Source organism: Falco rusticolus, chromosome 13, assembly GCF_015220075.1.
Source record: "Falco rusticolus isolate bFalRus1 chromosome 13, bFalRus1.pri, whole genome shotgun sequence".
NCBI lineage: Eukaryota > Metazoa > Chordata > Aves > Falconiformes > Falconidae > Falco > Falco rusticolus.
In genome coordinates, this window is record NC_051199.1 from 1,831,750 (window position 1) to 1,849,569 (window position 17,820).

The 17,820-nt window shown below is 50.0% G+C and overlaps 2 protein-coding genes across 4 annotated transcripts; one reads left to right on the top strand and one right to left on the bottom strand.

Moving 5' to 3' along the window:
- Positions 1 to 1,333: 1,333 nt before the first annotated feature.
- WDR53 (WD repeat domain 53) lies at positions 1,334 to 7,006 on the bottom strand. Of its 3 annotated transcripts, none has more exons than XM_037407076.1 (3): positions 6,958 to 7,006; positions 5,512 to 6,003; positions 1,334 to 2,640 (listed from the first exon to the last, which is right to left on the bottom strand). In XM_037407076.1, the coding sequence occupies exons 2-3, from the start codon at positions 5,986 to 5,988 to the stop codon at positions 2,059 to 2,061; spliced, it is 1,059 nt and encodes a 352-aa protein (XP_037262973.1). In that variant the 5' UTR covers positions 5,989 to 6,003; positions 6,958 to 7,006; the 3' UTR covers positions 1,334 to 2,058. The 3 variants fall into 3 exon arrangements, with proteins under 3 accessions (XP_037262973.1, XP_037262974.1, XP_037262975.1); XM_037407077.1 differs by lacking the exon at positions 6,958 to 7,006 and adding an exon at positions 6,137 to 6,901; XM_037407078.1 differs by lacking the exon at positions 5,512 to 6,003 and having other exon boundaries at positions 6,958 to 6,978.
- Positions 7,007 to 7,181: 175 nt separating this feature from the next.
- Positions 7,182 to 12,769, top strand: FBXO45 (F-box protein 45). Its single transcript, XM_037407079.1, has 3 exons — positions 7,182 to 7,441; positions 7,860 to 8,216; positions 10,228 to 12,769. The coding sequence occupies exons 1-3, from the start codon at positions 7,184 to 7,186 to the stop codon at positions 10,411 to 10,413; spliced, it is 801 nt and encodes a 266-aa protein (XP_037262976.1). The 5' UTR covers positions 7,182 to 7,183; the 3' UTR covers positions 10,414 to 12,769.
- The last annotated feature ends 5,051 nt before the right edge of the window (positions 12,770 to 17,820 follow it).

Here is a 17,820-nt window from a genome sequence, read left to right on the forward strand (position 1 = left end):
CCCCAACCGGTAAAGGCGAAACAGAAGATCGCTCATGAACTACTCCTTTCCCATATACACACAACGTATATTTACCACCTCTTTGTTACCCATGAAAATTTCCAAGGGAGCTGATGCCAAGAACTGCTGTCTCCTCTCCCTGCCCCAGCCCTCTATGCCCCCAGTCCTCTAAGCCCCTCATCCTTCCCTGTCCCTCAGGGCAGCGCTAGCACGACCCTTTAGTGACCTGTTTAACGTCTCGTTCAGGGAGCGCAGAGAGATGCTGGCTTTAGCCATCTTCCCGGAGAGCACAAAGAGAAGAAATAAAAGCCGGAGTGGGCTCGATCCTCTCTCCTGAAGCAGGCAGCAATGACAGGGACAGAGGATCTGACTCCTGCTGCGGGTTGTTTGTACTGAGGCTTTTTATAGACTGATGTCCAAATATAGGTCATAGATGCACAGACACATGCTCACGAACGTATCCCGTACTGAACCACCCACCCGCACCACTTCTGATCCTCTCCATCTTCATACGTAAATTCAGAGGTGACACGAAAGGGGGTACCTACACTATTCTGCTTTTTTTCCTGTGTTTTGGGTTCATTTTGCTGGAGCACCAGCTAGTTCGTGTCTTGGGCCAAAATCTCCTGCTGTTAAAGGCTGTGCAGGCAGATTGCCTTTTTTTTTTTTTTAAAAAAAAAAAAAAAAGGGGGGGATGATGGTAAAATCACATTTGGCTGAGAATGAGTTGTGTTCGGCTGTGAGGAGCTGCTTTGAGCAAAACCAAGACAGCTGGAATCTCTTCCATAAAGGATGGACAGCCAGCACAACTGGCTAATGATTTTCAGGAGCTGGGTATGCAAAAAAGAGGTGGAAAGTTTTCCATCAAAAAGAAGAAAAGAGGCACATAGATAATGTGCGTCTGGTACCAGCACAGCTGGTGAAACAAGACAGCACAAACTCCACGTTACCAAAGCAGATCTTCAGCCAGTACCAGGCATTCAGTTTGGTGGAAGGTTAAGGACAGCCTGAGAAAAAAAAAAAAAAAAAAAAAAGCTTTTTCCTTTTAATAATTTGCCTGTTCCATGGGAAATCCAGCCTGAACTGAACACGTCAAGAGCTGCAGCATTCCCACTTACGTTCTCCCCACCTTCAACCTGCAAATTCAGAGATGTTTCCAGGAAACCAAGTTCTGCTCGTTATGTTTCTAAAGCTTTGGGAAGACAGTGGAAATATCGGGGCAAGGAGGGGCTGTGCCTTTGGCCCTTTGTAGTCCCCCTGTGATGGGGTATGCAGCGTACTTTTTGACACAATTTTGTGTAAGTTTGGCAAGATTAGCATGAGTATAGGAACATGGGAGCAGTGAGAGAGAAAGCATTTATTAAGACAAACGTAATAGTTATTTTTCCCCTGGGATAAACAACTAAATGCACAAGACAGCTGACCCATTAAACAGATGTTAACTTTTCCCCTGCTCCTTTGTTTACCACAGTGTGAAAAAATCCAATTGGCAATGACAGTTAAACTAATTTGATTACTCATTAACTGATGCTTCTCTAGTCTTATATGCAGCTGCTGACAAACTAATGAAAAATATATTTCCACTATGGCCAATTTAAGCTAACTGTGACACAGTTTAACGGGGAGAGTAATGTAAAGCACTGCTATAGTTAAAAATGCAAGGAGTTCAGCCAAAGACATCTCTGTTATTGCTCAGCATTCTCATTTAGCATTGCGGGTGTCCCTGTCAGCGTGATTTTCTTCCTCCAACCTCAATTATGTCAGCTTAGTCATGAACTAGTATTACCCCTAAATAGATTGAAACCAGTTTCACTTAAATTCAAGAAGCAAACTGCCAACCCTGCAAGACATGGCTGCAGTGAATACAAACAGCCGCTGAAAGCCTTAACACGAGGCCAGTTACATTGCGAGTCCTTGCGTGAGTACACAGCAAATCCCCTTCCAAAGAATGCAGCAGGTTTCACTGTTCAATTCACCGTCAGTGGATGCAACTGGAGTAATTTCAAACACTCCAAGAAGTGGTTTATGCCCCACAAATTTCTTTAAACGTCTCAGCAGCTAAGCTTCTGGCAGTGGATACACAGATACAGAACTACTCTGATCAGCAACTAATACTCTCTTGGAGCCTTTGAGCCACGCGCACGAGATCCAGTTCACCTTCTCTCCGTGCTCAATGGTTAGCTTTGGTAACACTCTAGCGTTTGAAGCCACTTTGTTGAGCTTTCTGTCTTTTCTGGTGGATGCAGGTGCTTGGGCCTTCCTTCTCTGCAGAGATTTTGCTGGACTTTGCTCCTGCTTTCCAATGTCACTGCTGACATCCCAGAGCAAGACTTTCCCGTCATTGCCTCCAGTCAACAACCAGTACGCTTCTGGCATAAAAAGGACCTGCGATACTCCTAAGCTGTGACCTAGAAACTCCAGCTCACGTTCAAACTTGGCACCAGTGACTCTGAATATTCTGACTTTACCGTCTTGAGCTCCGCAGCCAAAGATGTTGCCGCACGGTGCGACAGACAGGGAATGTGCAAGCGGCGGGTTAAAGAACTGGCCCGCTGACTGTGGACTGTCTTCCTCACTTTCACACTCCTGCAGGTTTGTGGTCCACAAGGGGCGAGCTTTCTGCAGGTTCCACAGCATAACCTTGAAAGAAAAGTATAAATCGGTAATTTGTCTGTTTTACGTAACATCAGATCTTTTGCTAACAGTAAAAATAAACAATCGCACTTCTGGCTCCAGCAGAGGAAAGGCTACGCATGAGTGCAAGATATGCAAGATGTGCTGCGAGGAGTGGTTAAACTTTACCTGATAAATACAGCAAACCTTTACGGCGTGCCTCCCACACCCTCATACCGCCCTACTCAGCACAGAGTCAGTGACTCGCACCTTCAGACCACAAAACGGATGAACAAACTGTTCTGAATGCTTTCACATTCATCTCGGCAGTAGTAATCATGACATAGTGCCCATCATTATTTAAATTATTTAAAATATATTAAATTATTTAAAAGGAAGGACACGGAAACGCTAGCAGTAAATAGAGAACATTAGCATTCTGAATTTTGGTTCTCTCTCTGCTACGTACTTGTCCTAAAATAATCACTCCCATGAATGTGTGTGAAAAATGGAACAGCAAAAGGCAAAGAGCAGTTCAGGCCCTCATTTTTAAACAGACAGATGTTTGGGGTTTTTTTTTCTATCCAATGAGTAGATCCAGTTTGTGCTTCCACCATATCGAGGCAGGGCACGCTTTTCCTGACGAGATGGGGGGGAGGCTGTGCTTTTAGGTTTGCTTTTAAAATGCCACCCCACCTCCAAGCTCCTCATGAAGCAATAACCGTGCCTTCAAATGCACCCTGCATCTCTCGTACAGCAATTCAAGTACCATAGGTTTATACCACACCAGTTAAAAATAATTCCGTCGATACTTTTGTAGGACCTGAATGGATAATGAGCATTTTCAAGGCCAACGGATATGAAAGCACGAGTCAGTCTAATGCAGGACTGGTGTGTTGTTTGCTTTTTTTAATCAAAGCTTTAATTTGTTGTTAATAAAAATATTCCTCCACTAGTGATCTCCAGTAGAAAGTACAGGAGTCTTTAAATTTGTGCCCCAAAAGAACTTGTCACACTGCACTGGGTCTGCATTTCTGGAATCCAGATCACACAAAGACTTCCAAACTATGTTGTTTCCTGCAATTTCGCTGTTTTAGTGACCACTGTTGCTGCTACATTAGAACTCCTTTGCTACCGATGCAAGGGAAGACTTCCCATGACAACAGTGTGTGCAGGGCAAAGTAAATCAGAGAGGCTGGGTCCTAATGCTTAAGGCAAACACTCCCATTTTCGGCACAGACAACTGCAACAGCTTTATGAACTCATCAAGTGCTAACAAGTTTTCTGCAGCCTAAGTATTTTCTGTCCTCATAGCGTTTTCCCTGCTTTCATGGAACTTCTGAAGAAAACCTGGCAACCTAAATCTCAGTTCCCATCAGCTACAGCTTCACTGAGGGTTTGACATGCGAGCACAGAACATGTTCTGATGCTCATAGAGCTTGTAAACAAGTCCAAAGACAGGCTGCTGCACAGCATTTCAGAGTACTGCAGCTCAGCGTCTCTTTATGAAATGATGTATCTTAAAGCCAGCCTCAATGCACAAAACCACTTTTTTCATTTTACAAAACCCCACTAACGAATTCCTACCATCTGGGGACATTGACTTTCACCTAAAAAACAACTTGCTGAGCTACAGTAAACCGTACTAAAACTGAAAAGTCACAAAAAATGACCAGTTCACTTGCACAGCAGTGGTATACAAACGCTTAGAATTCTGATAAAAAGTTTCCAGCCATAGGCTTGTGAATCTGTATTTTAGAGACCCGAATTAAGCCAGCTGTCTAAGATGCTGGGCGTTTACTCCTCTCAGACTGATACTTTGGTACCTCTGAAGTTTCTCACAGTACTTCAGTTAGAATCCTACATCCATCTTCTAGTCAACCTAAGGAAAAAAAACCTGGAAAATTTCTGAAAATTTGGCAAAGTCTAAACCTGGCATACTTCCATCAATCAGCCCCTATTTGGATAAACTTACTGAATTTATACAATCTATGCCTTTCATATGGAAAAATACCACTTACACTAAGTATCGGCATGTATTCGTTCCAACGGGTGTTAGATGCACTTCAGTTTCAGTAACACGGGGTGAAACTGCTCAGTGTTGCTGTAATAGTGCTAGAACCATTGAAACCTATGCAGAAGTGATAGTTTTAATCTCGGGCTAAATCAGGAACATGGTCAGATCTCAACCACTGGAAGAAATTACTGAAAAACATCTGTTCTGGGTGGCCAACTCTGGCAACATAACTCAAAAGGCTCCGTTAACTCCTAGCACGGTCTTTCTCAGAATGCTTCCACAAGTGGTGTGAAAAGGACAAAGTTTCCTCTTCGCAAGGACAGAGAAGCATAAAAGGCAAGGAATATTTAATGCTTCCAAGAGGTTAATCAGAACAAAGTATAAATTATAAAAATGACTTGTCCTTAGAGTGATACATGCCACTTGGAAAGATATTCATCTACCTGCAGTGAAGAGTTCCTCCTAGCATCCTGTCCACTTCAAGCATTTTGCCTTTTTCTAACTACCATCTGTATTTGGTCTGCAGCCGTAACTGATCACCAGGGACAGCTGCTGGTTTTGCTCAGTCCAACGGGGAGCTAACATGGCATGAGCATGCTCTGCACCATATTCTGATTCCTGCCCCCCCCCCCCTCACTTTTAGACTGTAAATGGATATGGAGGGAAGAGAAAAACGGGGAGAGGAACTGCTGAGCAGAATCTGGCACAAACAGCCTCAACACTGAGCTTGTCCACCAAAACTACTTTGGAACAGTTAAGGAGCTTTCCAGCGACAAGGCTGTACACTCTTGCTCTTGGTGAAAGTCTGCTGGCGCCTCACTACACAGGTGGGTAGTTACCATTTCACTTCTCTAATAACCATCTACTTGTATGCAAATCACCTGCATGTCCAGTCCACAGGAAACTAGGCTTTGAGGCCGCTGAGGTCGAAAGGCAACAGAGGAGCAGATGTTTAAGTGTCTCAAGGACCGGCTGACTTTCTTGTTTTCCAGGTCCATAACCTTTATTGCCCCCGAGTCATCTGCCGCAGCCAAGAAACTGTCGGTCTCATTCACTGAGAGGCAGTTGATCTCCTCCTCATTCACATGGAAGCCTTCAACGGGCTCCTTGAGGGATCGGGCATCCAGCAAACTGACAGTTTCTCCGTGGGAGGTGTACAGCCTGGCGGGATGGCGGGGAGAGAACACCACGGAGGTCACGTCGTCTGCCTTCGGGAGCTGGAGCTGTCCTACCAGGGCACCTCTTCCGTCCCAGAGCGCGAGCTCGCCTCTCTCCGCACCTGAAGCCACCAGGCCTTCCGTGTTTACATTCAAGCACAATACAGAGGTCGAATGTCCACCCGTCCATTTGGCTGCCATGTTTCAGGGACACCTCTGAAACAAACAAAAACCTGAATGGCGCTCCTGATGGTCTCCTTACAGCGGAAAGCTTATCAAAGCAACGGGATCAACCCGCTGACTGTAACTCAAACCACTTGAAACTCTAACGGCTAATTAAAACAGGCACCTCTGCAGATCAGTCCCCAAATGAAACTTTGGCTCAAACAGCGTCAACATCAGCTACAACGGTGCGGGACAGTGGCGCTGGCACGCGTGGCTGCGCGGCACGTGGAGGACGGCGGCTCCGATGGCTGCGAGGGGCAGAGCCGCTTCCCCAGCGCGTAAGGGCACAGCACGGCCGGCAGAACGGGGCACGGGAAGGGGCGGGGGGGACGGCGAACCGGGCCGGTCTCGGAGCCGGCAGCCCCACCGGGCGGGAGCACACGGACACTTGCCCGGCCCGGCTGCGAGGCCGGGGCAGCCCGAGCCCGCCTGGCCCGGGGGAGCGGGAGGAACTGGCGGAGCCGGAGGGCGCTGCCTTGGCGGCGGGTTAGGGGCAGGCATTGGCGTGACTAAGTTTTAACCCACGGCGCAGGCGGCTCCGTGCTCCCGAGGGGAAGCGGGTCCCTCGGCACCGGCACCGCCCGGGCCACCGGCACCGCCCGGGCCGCAGGCGCGGCCACCGATCCCGCCCCGGCCCCTTCCCTGGCGCGACCCCCGAGCGCTCCGGGGCCGGTTCAGCGGGGGGCAGAGCGGGGGGGCCGGGGACGCCGCGGGGGCTGTCCCGGCTGCAGCGCCCGGCCCCGCCGCCTGAGCCCCGCTGCTTACAGGCAGCGCAGCCCCCCTGGGTCGGGGCCCGGCCTTTACCGACCCGACCCTGCGCTGCACCGCGCCTGTGCCCGGCACAGCCCGGCCGCCCGCCGCCCACGAGGGTCCTGCCGCTCACGCAGCGCCGCCGGCCCCCGCCCGCCCGCCGCGGGGGCGCAGCCCGGCCCGGGGCAGCCTCACCTCCGCGCTGCGCCGCCCGCTCCTGCGCCGCGTCCCGCGTCCCGCCCCGCGCCTGCGCCGTGGCCAGGGGCGGGCTGCCGGCGGCGGTGATGGCGGCGCCGGCCGCCCCCGCGCCGTGAGGGCCTCGGGGCCCGCGCCCGCCGCCGCCGCTGTCGCCGTCGAGGCGGGGGACACAGCGCGGCCCGGCCCGGCCCGCCGGGCGTTCGGGGGGGGGGGGTGCGAGGCGATGGCGGCGGGCCCCGGCGGCGGGGCGGCGGCGGCGGGGGGCCCGGGCTGGCGGCTGCCGGGGCGGGTGCTGGAGCTGGTGTTCTCCTACCTGGAGCTGCGGGAGCTGCGGAGCTGCGCGCTGGTCTGCAAGCTGTGGCACCGCGTGCTGCACGGCGACGAGAACAGCGAGGTGTGGCGCAGCCTGGCGGCCCGCTGCCTGGCCGAGGAGGCCCTGCGCACCGACATCCTCTGCAACGTGCCCACCTACAAGGGCAAGGTGAGCCCGGCACCCCCAGCCCCGCGGCGGAGCCCCCCACCACCCCCCGACAGCCCCTGAGCATCCCCCCCCCGCGACAGCCCCTGAGCATCCTCCCCCCGTCCCCCCCCCCGACAGCCCCTGAGCATCCTCCCCCCGCGACAGCCCCTGAGCATCCTTCCCCCCCCCCCCCGCGACAGCCCCTGAGCATCCTCCCCCTGTCCCCCCCGCGACAGCCCCTGAGCATCCTCCCCCTGTCCCCCCCCCGACAGCCCCTGAGCATCCTCCCCCCGCGACAGCCCCTGAGCATCCTTCCCCCCCCCCCCGCGACAGCCCCTGAGCATCCTTCCCCCCCCCCCCCCCCCCCCCGGGGAGGGGCAGCAAAACACGGCAGGATTTTATCTCCTCTGCCCCTCCCTGCCCCCCATCTCCCCCTTAGGTCCGTGCCTTCCACCACGCCTTCAGCACCAACGACTGCTCGCGGAACGTCTACATCAAGAAGAACGGCTTCACGCTGCACCGCAACCCCATTGCCCAGAGCACGGACGGGGCTCGGACCAAGATCGGCTTCAGCGAGGGCCGCCATGCCTGGGAGGTGTGGTGGGAGGGCCCGCTGGGCACCGTGGCCGTCATTGGCATCGCCACGAAGCGGGCGGCCATGCAGTGCCAGGGCTACGTGGCCCTGCTGGGGAGCGATGACCAGAGTTGGGGCTGGAACCTGGTGGACAATAACTTGCTGCATAACGGCGAGGTGAACGGCAGCTTCCCCCAGTGCAATAACGCACCCAAATACCAGGTGAGCGGGGCTTGGCGTGGGCTGGAAGCTCCACCATGTCTGACGGCAGCTGTTTGTCATGAGCCTCTTCCCTCGTCTGTCCTGGCCGGCTGCTGCCTTGGCCCTGAGTGCCCACTCAGGGGTGTCGCGAGCCCTCCCTGCGGAAGGCGGGTGGCTCTGCCTTGCGAGCCCTTTGCCCCTTCGTTTGCTGCTTCGTCGGGCTGCGCCGGTGCGGTGCTGAACGCACCTGGCCCTCGCTCGTTTCCACGCTTCCCTCAACTCCCGAGCGCGGAGCGTGTGCTGTGGTTGCCTCTTGGACACCGTGTTGCTTTTTGAAATAAAAGCTGGAAGGGCTGCTGCAGCCTCCTGAAGTAGTGACTCGCCCCGCAGCAGGGTGAACCTCGGTGGGATTTTGCCCCTTTGCTGTGTGAGCTGAGGTTAGGGTTAGGTAAGAGTCTTCCTGCACAAACCTGCAGCTGCTGAGTGCTGCTCGTTTGCCTGCTGGCTGCGTTCCCGTAGGTGACAGCCCTTGGCTGGGCTGGGATGTTCAGATAATTTCAGGTTATTAAAGAGCAAGTGCCAGTTCCACCTTTTTGTCCCTATAGAAGAGTTTATCTTTGTTCTTCTGGCTGCTCGCACAACTCCATCCTGACTGCTGGAGTCCCTGGCGTTACAGCTTAAGCAGTATGCAGTATAATTTCCATCTGGTAATGCTGTGGCTTTGTATGAGCATTGGCTTATGTTTCAGTTGTGGGTGAAGATCTGTGTAGTAACTTGGATATGATATTCCTGCCTTTCACGTAAAATTTCACTGCTAAGCACTCAATTCTGTCTGAAGGTTATTCCTGCAGGTTTTGGGGATAATCGCTAAAACTAGTGTAATTAAAAAGATTTAGATCTCTTTCCATTTGCACATTCCCTCGCCTGCAAACTGGATCTGCACATTCCAGCCTCAACCCTTTGTGGTTGCTTTCTGCTGCCCTTGCCTAGGCCTGTCTGCAGCAGCAGGGTGAGGAAAGGTCTTGAAGCTGAGAGCCCCCAGCTCACGCGGGGACTCAAGGGTGAATGCAGTCGCTGCTTTCTCTGTAAGAATTGGTGAGAGCTCAAATGGGTGATCCTTTGGAGTATTTTATGTTTATTAAGACATGTACAGTGATCTGCTCATAGAAAGCACACTTAAAGGAAACGCACATGTGTGTTAGCGTCTGTTAGAGCAAAAAAGGAATCCTCGGCGTTGGGGCTGGCTGGTGAAGGATCAGAAGTTTGTGCGGCATCCTGCTGTGCTTGCTGCTGGTGGCTGGGACTTCTATTTATGTCTAAAATAATGTGTACTGGAGAAATGCAGGGAGCACCGTGCAGGCTTTGATCTGAGACTCTTGCCGTGTTCAGTGTTAGTTTCACTCGTGTGTGTGTGTATATATATATATATATATATATATATAAAAATATGTTAGGTTTTTCACTTTTTTTGCTGAAGCTTTGCACTGGAATTTCCCTCTGCATTGGTGAGGGAATACCTCTGTCAGCGACAGCACCTGCACAGTAGCCTATACCGGTATATTTTGTGTGTGGGAGCTTTCTAAAACAAGTTAGTTGTCTGCTCTTCATAGAGCTACTGCTCAGCGATAGCAACAGCTAAATACTGAGTCCAGGTACTTGGAGGCCATTACAAAGTCTTCAAAACTCTACAGTATTCTGAAGCACGTGGCATGCAGTATGGTCACTCTCGGTGCCCTTGCAAGGTTCATATGGGAAGGGTGATGTTTATTATCACGTAGGTGGTTAGTTACAGGCTGCCCGCTGGAAACAGGCAGCAGAGGTACTGGGGATCCTCGTGCATTTGAGCAAAATTGAGTAATTCCTGTCATAAAAGTAACGAAATCATGAGAAACAAGAAAGCCTTGCTTTAAAATTACCTGCTGCGTTAAACATTGGCGATGCTTGATTTTTGTGTCTCATTTGAATATGCTGACTCTGTCTGTGCATTTTTATTTTTTTAAATTTGATTTCCCCCTTCTGTCTCTGTTTACAGATAGGTGAAAGGATCCGAGTTATCCTGGACATGGAAGACAAAACGTTAGCGTTTGAGAGGGGCTACGAGTTCTTGGGAGTTGCCTTCAGAGGACTGCCAAAAGTTTGCCTGTATCCGGCAGTGTCTGCTGTGTACGGTAACACAGAAGTGACTTTGGTCTACCTGGGAAAACCTTTGGATGGATGACGTGGATCGTTCCGTTGGGACATCGAGATGTGGATGATTGGGAGGAGAAATCTGCATGTTGGTTAGAGGGAAACGTGTATTAGAGGAAAAATGAAAAAGTGTGGGTGTGTGTCCAGGAACCATCGAGGGAATCACGTGGCGTTTTGGAACAGAGGACCAGCCATACTTCGGGAATTGTGTGACATTTCCTCTTTCTACCAGGCCAGAAAAATCCTCAGGGTTGCAGTTGGTTGAGTGGGAAGCTGACACATGCATGTTGCAACAGATTTCATTGCTAAGATGGCAGTATGTGACCTCAAATATTTAAGAAAGGATTTGATAACAAAACTGCTTGAGGAAGTTAACCTGAGATTTGTAAGTAGCGTGTTTTGTGAAAGACTCCCATTTTAAAACTGCTTGTTCCTTCCCTTCCCTCCTTTGGGCCAATGTGGGTACCGGAGGAGAGCGAGTCTGGTTGGGTTTTATTTACAGTTTTTAACATACTGAGAAGCATGGTCCGTCTGGACTGTCCTTCTCTAGTATAATGACACAAAATGTGTGCAGCTATTTTTAAGTGTATTTTAAGGGTTGTATATATAGAACACGTTGAAAAGAACAGTTAAAAGAAAGGGTTTGCTTTATTCTAACTGGGACATAATTTCTTAACGGGGGAAAAAACCCACCCCACCCCACTGCGTGGCATCAGAAAATATACCTCGGACAGGTATATGACATTCATGTAAGTGTACTTCTGTTGTATTGTGAAGCATTTTGGGATGCTCTTGCGGAGTACGGTGCTACATCGGGTCATTTTCTGTGGAAGTTTCCATTGCTTTAGCAACAGGTTTTTTTCTCTGTAGGAAACGCAGAACGTTTTCCCCGTGAGTTTCCTTTCGCCAAAATCTGCGGTTCCCTTTAGGAAGGGAAACCGCAACACAGTGGTCAGCTCATCTTCCTTTCAACATCAAAAGTCCTGACTTTCAAAAGCATCCCTATACTTCCTAATTACTATTGCAAAATGTTTCACAGTAATGAGGAAGGAGCATTCAAGTTTCTGAATCCAGACCTTGCTTTTGGCTTAGGTGGCTTTTGTGAGGCTTTTAAGACTTGACTGAACCTTTCTTTCATTAAATAAGATCCCCCCGTCCCCCGGTATTCACCTGCCTGTTGTCAGTCAGGAGGAGTAAAACTCTCACGAGCCCTTCGGTGGCAATTCTGGATCAGGTTCGACGTGCCGGCTTTTCGCTTGCACCGGTTTTCTGAAGACCACGCGCAGAGCCCCCGGCGTGCGGGTGTGCTGGCGTATGGGCTGGGGCGGCCGGGGGCTGCGGGGTGTACCGGGGAGCCGCGTTCTGGGGAAACCCTTTCCCCCTGAGGCTGAGAGCTCGGTGGGGACCCCCAGAAGGGCTGCTTTTACCGGGGCATTGACACCTGCCAGCCCTGCGGCTCTTGTCTCTCGTTTCTCCTTGGCTGGTGTTTCCCAGAGCTGTCTGAACTGTTTCAGAGTTGGCCATGCTTTTCAGAGAGGGAGAAGGAAATGTTTATACAACCCCTTTTTGCTTTATTTGCGCTAGAGAATGTGAATTGCTTAATATCAGACACCGGCAAGAGGAATTCCTCCTGGCATTACGCGGGTCATGGGAGGGGAGCGGTGCGAGCAGGTGAGGGAGGCTCCTCGTCTGCTGCTGCTGAGCTGTCTTGGAGTGCTTCTAGCCTCGCAGGTAACCAAGTTCTGCACTGGAACAGAGTATGTATGTCATTACCATTTAAAAGGATTTAAAAGTATTTATTTGTTTTGTGTGTTGTTTATTGCTTAAAGGCAGTATCGGGGTCCGTTGCTCTTGGCTGGGTTAAAGAAACAAAATACGTGGTGAGAAATGAAGATGTTTTAAGTGGTGTTGAGAACTGAATAAATTATGTGGGACGGGCACGCGAGTAACTTTTGGAGAAATCTGTTACAAGCATTGATTGTACTAACCTGTACAGTATGTGTCTGCATAGCAGAACTGGGGGTGTGAGGCGGGGAAAAAAAGAAGCAAAACCCTGTCCAACTTCAGAAAATAAAATTGTCCCCGAGATGAATGTGTGCTCAATGCAGTCCTGAAAGGCACGACCTCTGCGCTTGTTCATGAATCCAATTAGATGCAAGTAAACCCTGAGAACTTCTGAGGAGTTTTATCCACGAATTGAGATTGGTTTCCATTCTTCAGACTGCTTCTTACCCTATAAATAATTTCTCTAAATTAGAAATGCTGAAAGTTGAACATTCCTTAAGGGTGGGTTTGGGGGGGACTCACTTGTGTATGATTATAACTTATTCCTGGAGACCAATGCTGGCTGTACAAAATATTAAAATAAACTCTGCTATAATTCCGAAGGATGTAGTGGTGTGGATTGTTGTAATGACCAGCCGGCTGGTGTGACTGTTGGGATCACCACCTGCTGTGGTGCTAGGCGAAAAGGAGGAGCGGTTCAGTGCAGAGAAGGTGGAGGTGTTGGGATGGCGATGTGCTGTGTGACTGCTTGAGCAGAGAGAATCTGATCTGATGAGTGGTTAACGAGGACTTGAAAACGTGGTGTGCTCGCTCCTGCCCTGCCGCCCTGTCAGTGTCTCTGCTGCTCTCTGCTTCTGTAGCTTTCCATATGATGGTCAATATTTTGTGGTGCTTTTAGGAAGAAGTAGGAGACTCTTGTGGTTGTGAGTTCCAAGGCACTTTCCAAACCCTCTGCATCAGGTATCTGCTTTTAAGCAGTGAGCTTCTGACTAATATCTTTGAGCCACTTCAGGAGCGAAGAGGTTTGATGCTGGCTTGCCAAAAATGTAGAATCACTTTTTCTAGCCTGAGCTACTTTCGAGTCGGCTAATAAACAGCCATTTGCAGTATTTTCCCTACCCCAACTGGTGACTTGACTGCTTTGGTCAGGAGGAACATCAACTGTCCATAGCTCCCATAACAGTCAGATTCCCAAGTCTTGGCTTCGGAATCCTGCAGGACATCCAGAATTTTTTGATAGGTGAGCATTTTTTCTATTGTTTGAATAAACCCCAGAATTTCTTGTCGTTTAAGTGCGCTGTGAAATCTCTCGGGAGCTTAACAGTTGCTGATCTGATCTGGGCATGTTGCTGTGTCCGAGGAAGCAAGGAGCTCGGGGCAGCCGTTGGGCTCGGGGCAGAGGAGGTCCTTGGCTTTGCTGGTGACTGTGTTGGCCTGAAGTCAGTTGTGTGACCTCTTTTTTTGTGAGAGGACAGGGGTGTTGCTGGAATGAACTAATAAATCAAAAGGGCATGGGAAAATTACCCGGGCAGGGAGATTTTCCCCAAGATGTGTTGTGTTTCCTTCCCCTCCCTACTGACAGTGCAGCGGTGAGTGTCTGTTTTTGGGAGTCTTCTACTAGCAAATGCCATTTGGTTTGTCACTTTTGGCCTTGTTTCAGGTGACGGAGCCAGCCGGGAGCAGATGGCCTTGATCCTGTGGGCTGAGCTGCGGCTGCCTCGGATGCGGCTGTGTTCTCTGTCTGCCTCTGAATCCGATTGCAAGCTGCAATATTAGCTTTTCTCTCCGCTTGCCGATGACTTACTTTTTAAATTTCCTTAACACCCGGGTGCGTTTTCCAGATGGCTGCCGCTATTTTTTTCCTCTTCCATTTTCACTGGGATGATGACAGCAGGGATGACAATTAAAATAGTGCTTGGCCTGATCATAGTTTGATCATACAAAACGTATTTTCCCCAAGTATGCGAGAGGTAACCAGCCCCCAGCGATTCCTGAACCTGTGTATTTTGATACTGATATTCCAGTTCTAGCTGAATCTTTGCACGTTATAAATAGCTGTGGACGCCGGCAGGATCGCAGCTACAAGTGCTGCCGTTCTCCAGAACGCTGCCGGTGCTTGCACAGTGCAGATAATTTGGTGAAATCTGTAGCTGGCAAATGTCGCTATTGAAACCTGCTCTAGGAGCCTTTCTGCCTGTACAAAAGAGGTTTTAAATGCTTGGGAGTGCAATGTGTTTGATTTCTGCACGCGATAGCAGTCCACCTCGCACCAAGGTATAATTTGGTTGGAAGGAAAATTAATGAAGTGGGAAATGAATACAGAAGGCTTTTCCTGCAGTGATGCTAAACCTGCTGGTTGGTACTTGAAGCAGCTTTCTCTAGCGCTGTATGGTGACTTCTGAATGACTTCTGACACCTTCCCACAAGAGGGCAAAGTTAACAGCCTTGGGGCAGCCTAGGCTTCCCATTTCCTAAGTGATGTGCAAAATAAACATTTAATATGGAACCTCCTCCGTTAGCCTTTGCCTCCCGTCCTTTTAAAAAACCAGAACAAACTAAAAAAACCTCAACGAAGCAGGTGCTTGCTGAGAAGTGGATAACGGGCTTAGGATTTTTAAAATGTACTTCATTTGAACCCTTGATCCTGAAATTAGGCTGAGCAAATCTTTGCGTTTCAGAAAATCCTCTCCAGTGACAGTAAACTGAGCTGAGACTCTGAGATCACCTTAAAAGGTAGAAAGGGGTTTGAGAGGCTCAAACAAAATGTCATGGTTACCATTCAAGGTCTGCTTTTCCCCAGAGCTGCTTTTCTTCCTCTCAGGCATTTACGGTCAGGAAATAGTGATATCGTCAAAATATTATTATAAAAATAATAATTTAAATTCCATTGTGGCTGAACACCCCCACTCCCAAATTATTATTGAAAAGGGAATTTTAAATAAAACTTGTTGTATATTGCAAGGGTTGATTATTTTTCTGCAATTTTACCAGCTCCAGGGTATCTCTTTCCTTCCGTGCCTGCTCTTGCAGATGTGTTGAGCTAGCTGGAGTTGTTTCATGTTTGCTTGATGTATTTTGTCTTTTTAATCTGTATTGTTCTACCTATGTTAAAAGCCTACACGTTGTTGTAAAACAGCTGCTTTCACATCTGTCCCCGCCGTTGGAGCGTGCCTCTGAAGATGCACTGTGCAAATGAAGCCACGAAATGCTGCGCTCTGGCAAACGTTCCGGCTCGGTTGCATAGCCGCAGCAGGACGTGCTGGCATCCTTCCTTCCCTGCCTCCGTTTAACGCGGTCCGTCCGCTCTGGTCTGCAGCGGCTGAGTTGGGAAATCGAGGCGAGACAAAACCTGATGGATCCCGGGAAGCACAGGCCGATGTTCACCCCAGGCAGGTGAGGTGTGCTGCGTGTGTGAGCTTCCCTGGACTCTCTGTACCACGGTAACGTGTTAAATCTGCGAGCGAGTGGGGTGCGGGCTGTTCTCCCTGCCCAGCACCTCCATGGTACCAGTTTACAGGTAACAAACTGCTGGTTGCAGCTTCAGCTGCAAGAGCGACTTTGGTGCATCGGGGACCGACAGCCTACGAGCGAGTTACTACAAGGTTATGAAGTTCTTTTCTTTCCTGAGCATCCTGTGCTTAGAAGTAAGCCGTGTCTCGTTGCTTTTAAATGGCTATTTAAGAGAGTACACTCCGCCAGCTTCAGGACGTGACTATAATGACTAAGTGCTGGACAAACCTGCCAGCGAGGGGATGGATGTTAACCCAAATGTTCTTGTCTGATATTCCAGATACTGCAGTGGTTAAAGCTTTTCAGTCTGTCCACCATCTCCAAATTGCATTTTGGGGGTTTTGTTGGCTTTTTGTTGTTGTTGTTGGTTCTTTTTTTTATGTGCTCAGGTGACAGAGAACGTTTCTCTCATGCCAGATCCCATCTGACACTGGGCACCTCCTGCAAAGCCTCGTGCAGGAGCAGAGCTTGAGGGCAGGATCTTGCGCTTTGTAAACGGCAAAGAGAGTTTACCTCTGCTTTAGCATACGATTTTGTCTTATTCCTGGAAAAATAATTGACCTATGCAGAACTGGAGCAGAGTTGGAACCAACACCAGTGGGACTCGGGGGAGCGTGCAGTATGGAAATAAGTTTGTTTTACCAGTCAACCTGTGGCCCGGTGATCTCAGCCCACCATACTGTGCATCTCTGGGATGTGGCTTGTCTTTACTGGCAGACAGTTTGCGGCGCTTCTCGGAAGAACAGTGGAGTACAGGAGGGGAAGATCTGTGTTACTGTTTGATGCAACTTTTTGAACTTTCCCCCTCTCTCACTCTCCTGTGTTAATTCAGGTCTCAAACTGGAAGGTGAAAGCCAGCTCCCAGTCTCTCCCAGACAGAGCTACAGGAATGAGGTCTCAGATACAACAGTGATGTCACATCCGGGTTAGAATTTGTTTTAAAAAACCACAGAAACTTCCATCCTGCCAGCTTTTTCTGTTTTCTTATGTGAGACGAAGGAATATGCCCTAAATGCAAGAGTGTGCGCCGATCCCCAGACCCTGCAGACTGGCTTTTCTTTGTCACTTGTCCTACAGGTCTCATGCTAGAAGGGAGGGATGCTGAGCCCTGTGGCTGAAGACCTGGGGAAGGAAGATCTCGGAGCATGAGCCTGGGCTGCCGTCCGCCTGCAGGAGGGTTGCTGGGGAGATAACATGGCGTAGCAGGGACATCGGCTGTCCTGGCCGGAGGGGAAAGCTGGGTGGGATACGCTTCACCCTGTGAGGAGCTGAGATCGTTTCACTTCCCTCTGCATTAATGACAGAATTACTCACTTCTCTTAACCAGAAGGCGGCAGGAAAGGAGTACGTGTGACTACAAATGGGAGTAGTTTTTCTTGCCGCAGTTGACGTTGCTGAATGGTGCCCTGGCAGTGCCTTGTCCGTGCCTTCTCCTGACTTACAGCTTCCAGTCCCAGTGGTTTTATGCTCAAAACTTCGGTGAATGTACTGGAGTAGACAAGCGGGGGAGGTTTCCTGGTTTTAATGGCTTATTTTATTGTACAGTACAAAAGAAAAGGTCAATTTATCCATATCTGGCAGCCCTGTGGGAAAGACTTGGGCAACACTTCCAGGTCTAGCATAAGCACAGACCAAACTGCAGATGTAAGCAACCTGGTCGTGGGGCTTTCCAGCTTGTGAGGAGATCTAGGAGGAAAGATCATTTGTCTTCTCTGGTGTCAGCCGCTTGTTTCTCCTGCAGGTGCATCGTAAGCAGTTCTCTAGAGCGTCTGGACTTCAGTAGTGTCTGTCTCATGGCTCCTAAGGGAGCAGATGCATTTGGCTTCCAGTTGCTGCAGAAATACAGGGCTCCGCTGCTTGGACACCTGCTGTGTCCTGCTGCATGCTCTGCTCAGAGGACCCTGTGATCTGGCCGCTCTGCGGCTCTGCAGGGAGGAGGTTCGCATCGGTGTGGTGGAGCATCCCTTGTGCAGACCTCAAAGCCCCAGCCTGGGAGAGCCCGCGGGGTGGGCTTGGCTGCCTGTGCGGCGAGCAAAGGGGGAAACGAGATCGCTTCTGTGGCTCCCCCTTCTGTGGCCTGGCTCCTCCTCATTTACATCTCTCACGCTGTCAGATGTGGGAAAGGGAAGAGCCGTGATGGTGA

Coding starts and splice junctions, on each gene's coding strand:
- WDR53 (XM_037407076.1), bottom strand. CDS start 5,988: ATGGCAGCCAAATGGACGGGTGGACATTCGACCTCTGTATTGTGCTTG. Junction 2,641..5,511: donor CCTGTGGACTGGACATGCAG/GTGATTTGCATA, acceptor TTTTCTTTCAAG/GTTATGCTGTGGAACCTGCA.
- FBXO45 (XM_037407079.1), top strand. CDS start 7,184: ATGGCGGCGGGCCCCGGCGGCGGGGCGGCGGCGGCGGGGGGCCCGGGC. Junction 7,442..7,859: donor TGCCCACCTACAAGGGCAAG/GTGAGCCCGGCA, acceptor TCTCCCCCTTAG/GTCCGTGCCTTCCACCACGC. Junction 8,217..10,227: donor ATAACGCACCCAAATACCAG/GTGAGCGGGGCT, acceptor CTCTGTTTACAG/ATAGGTGAAAGGATCCGAGT.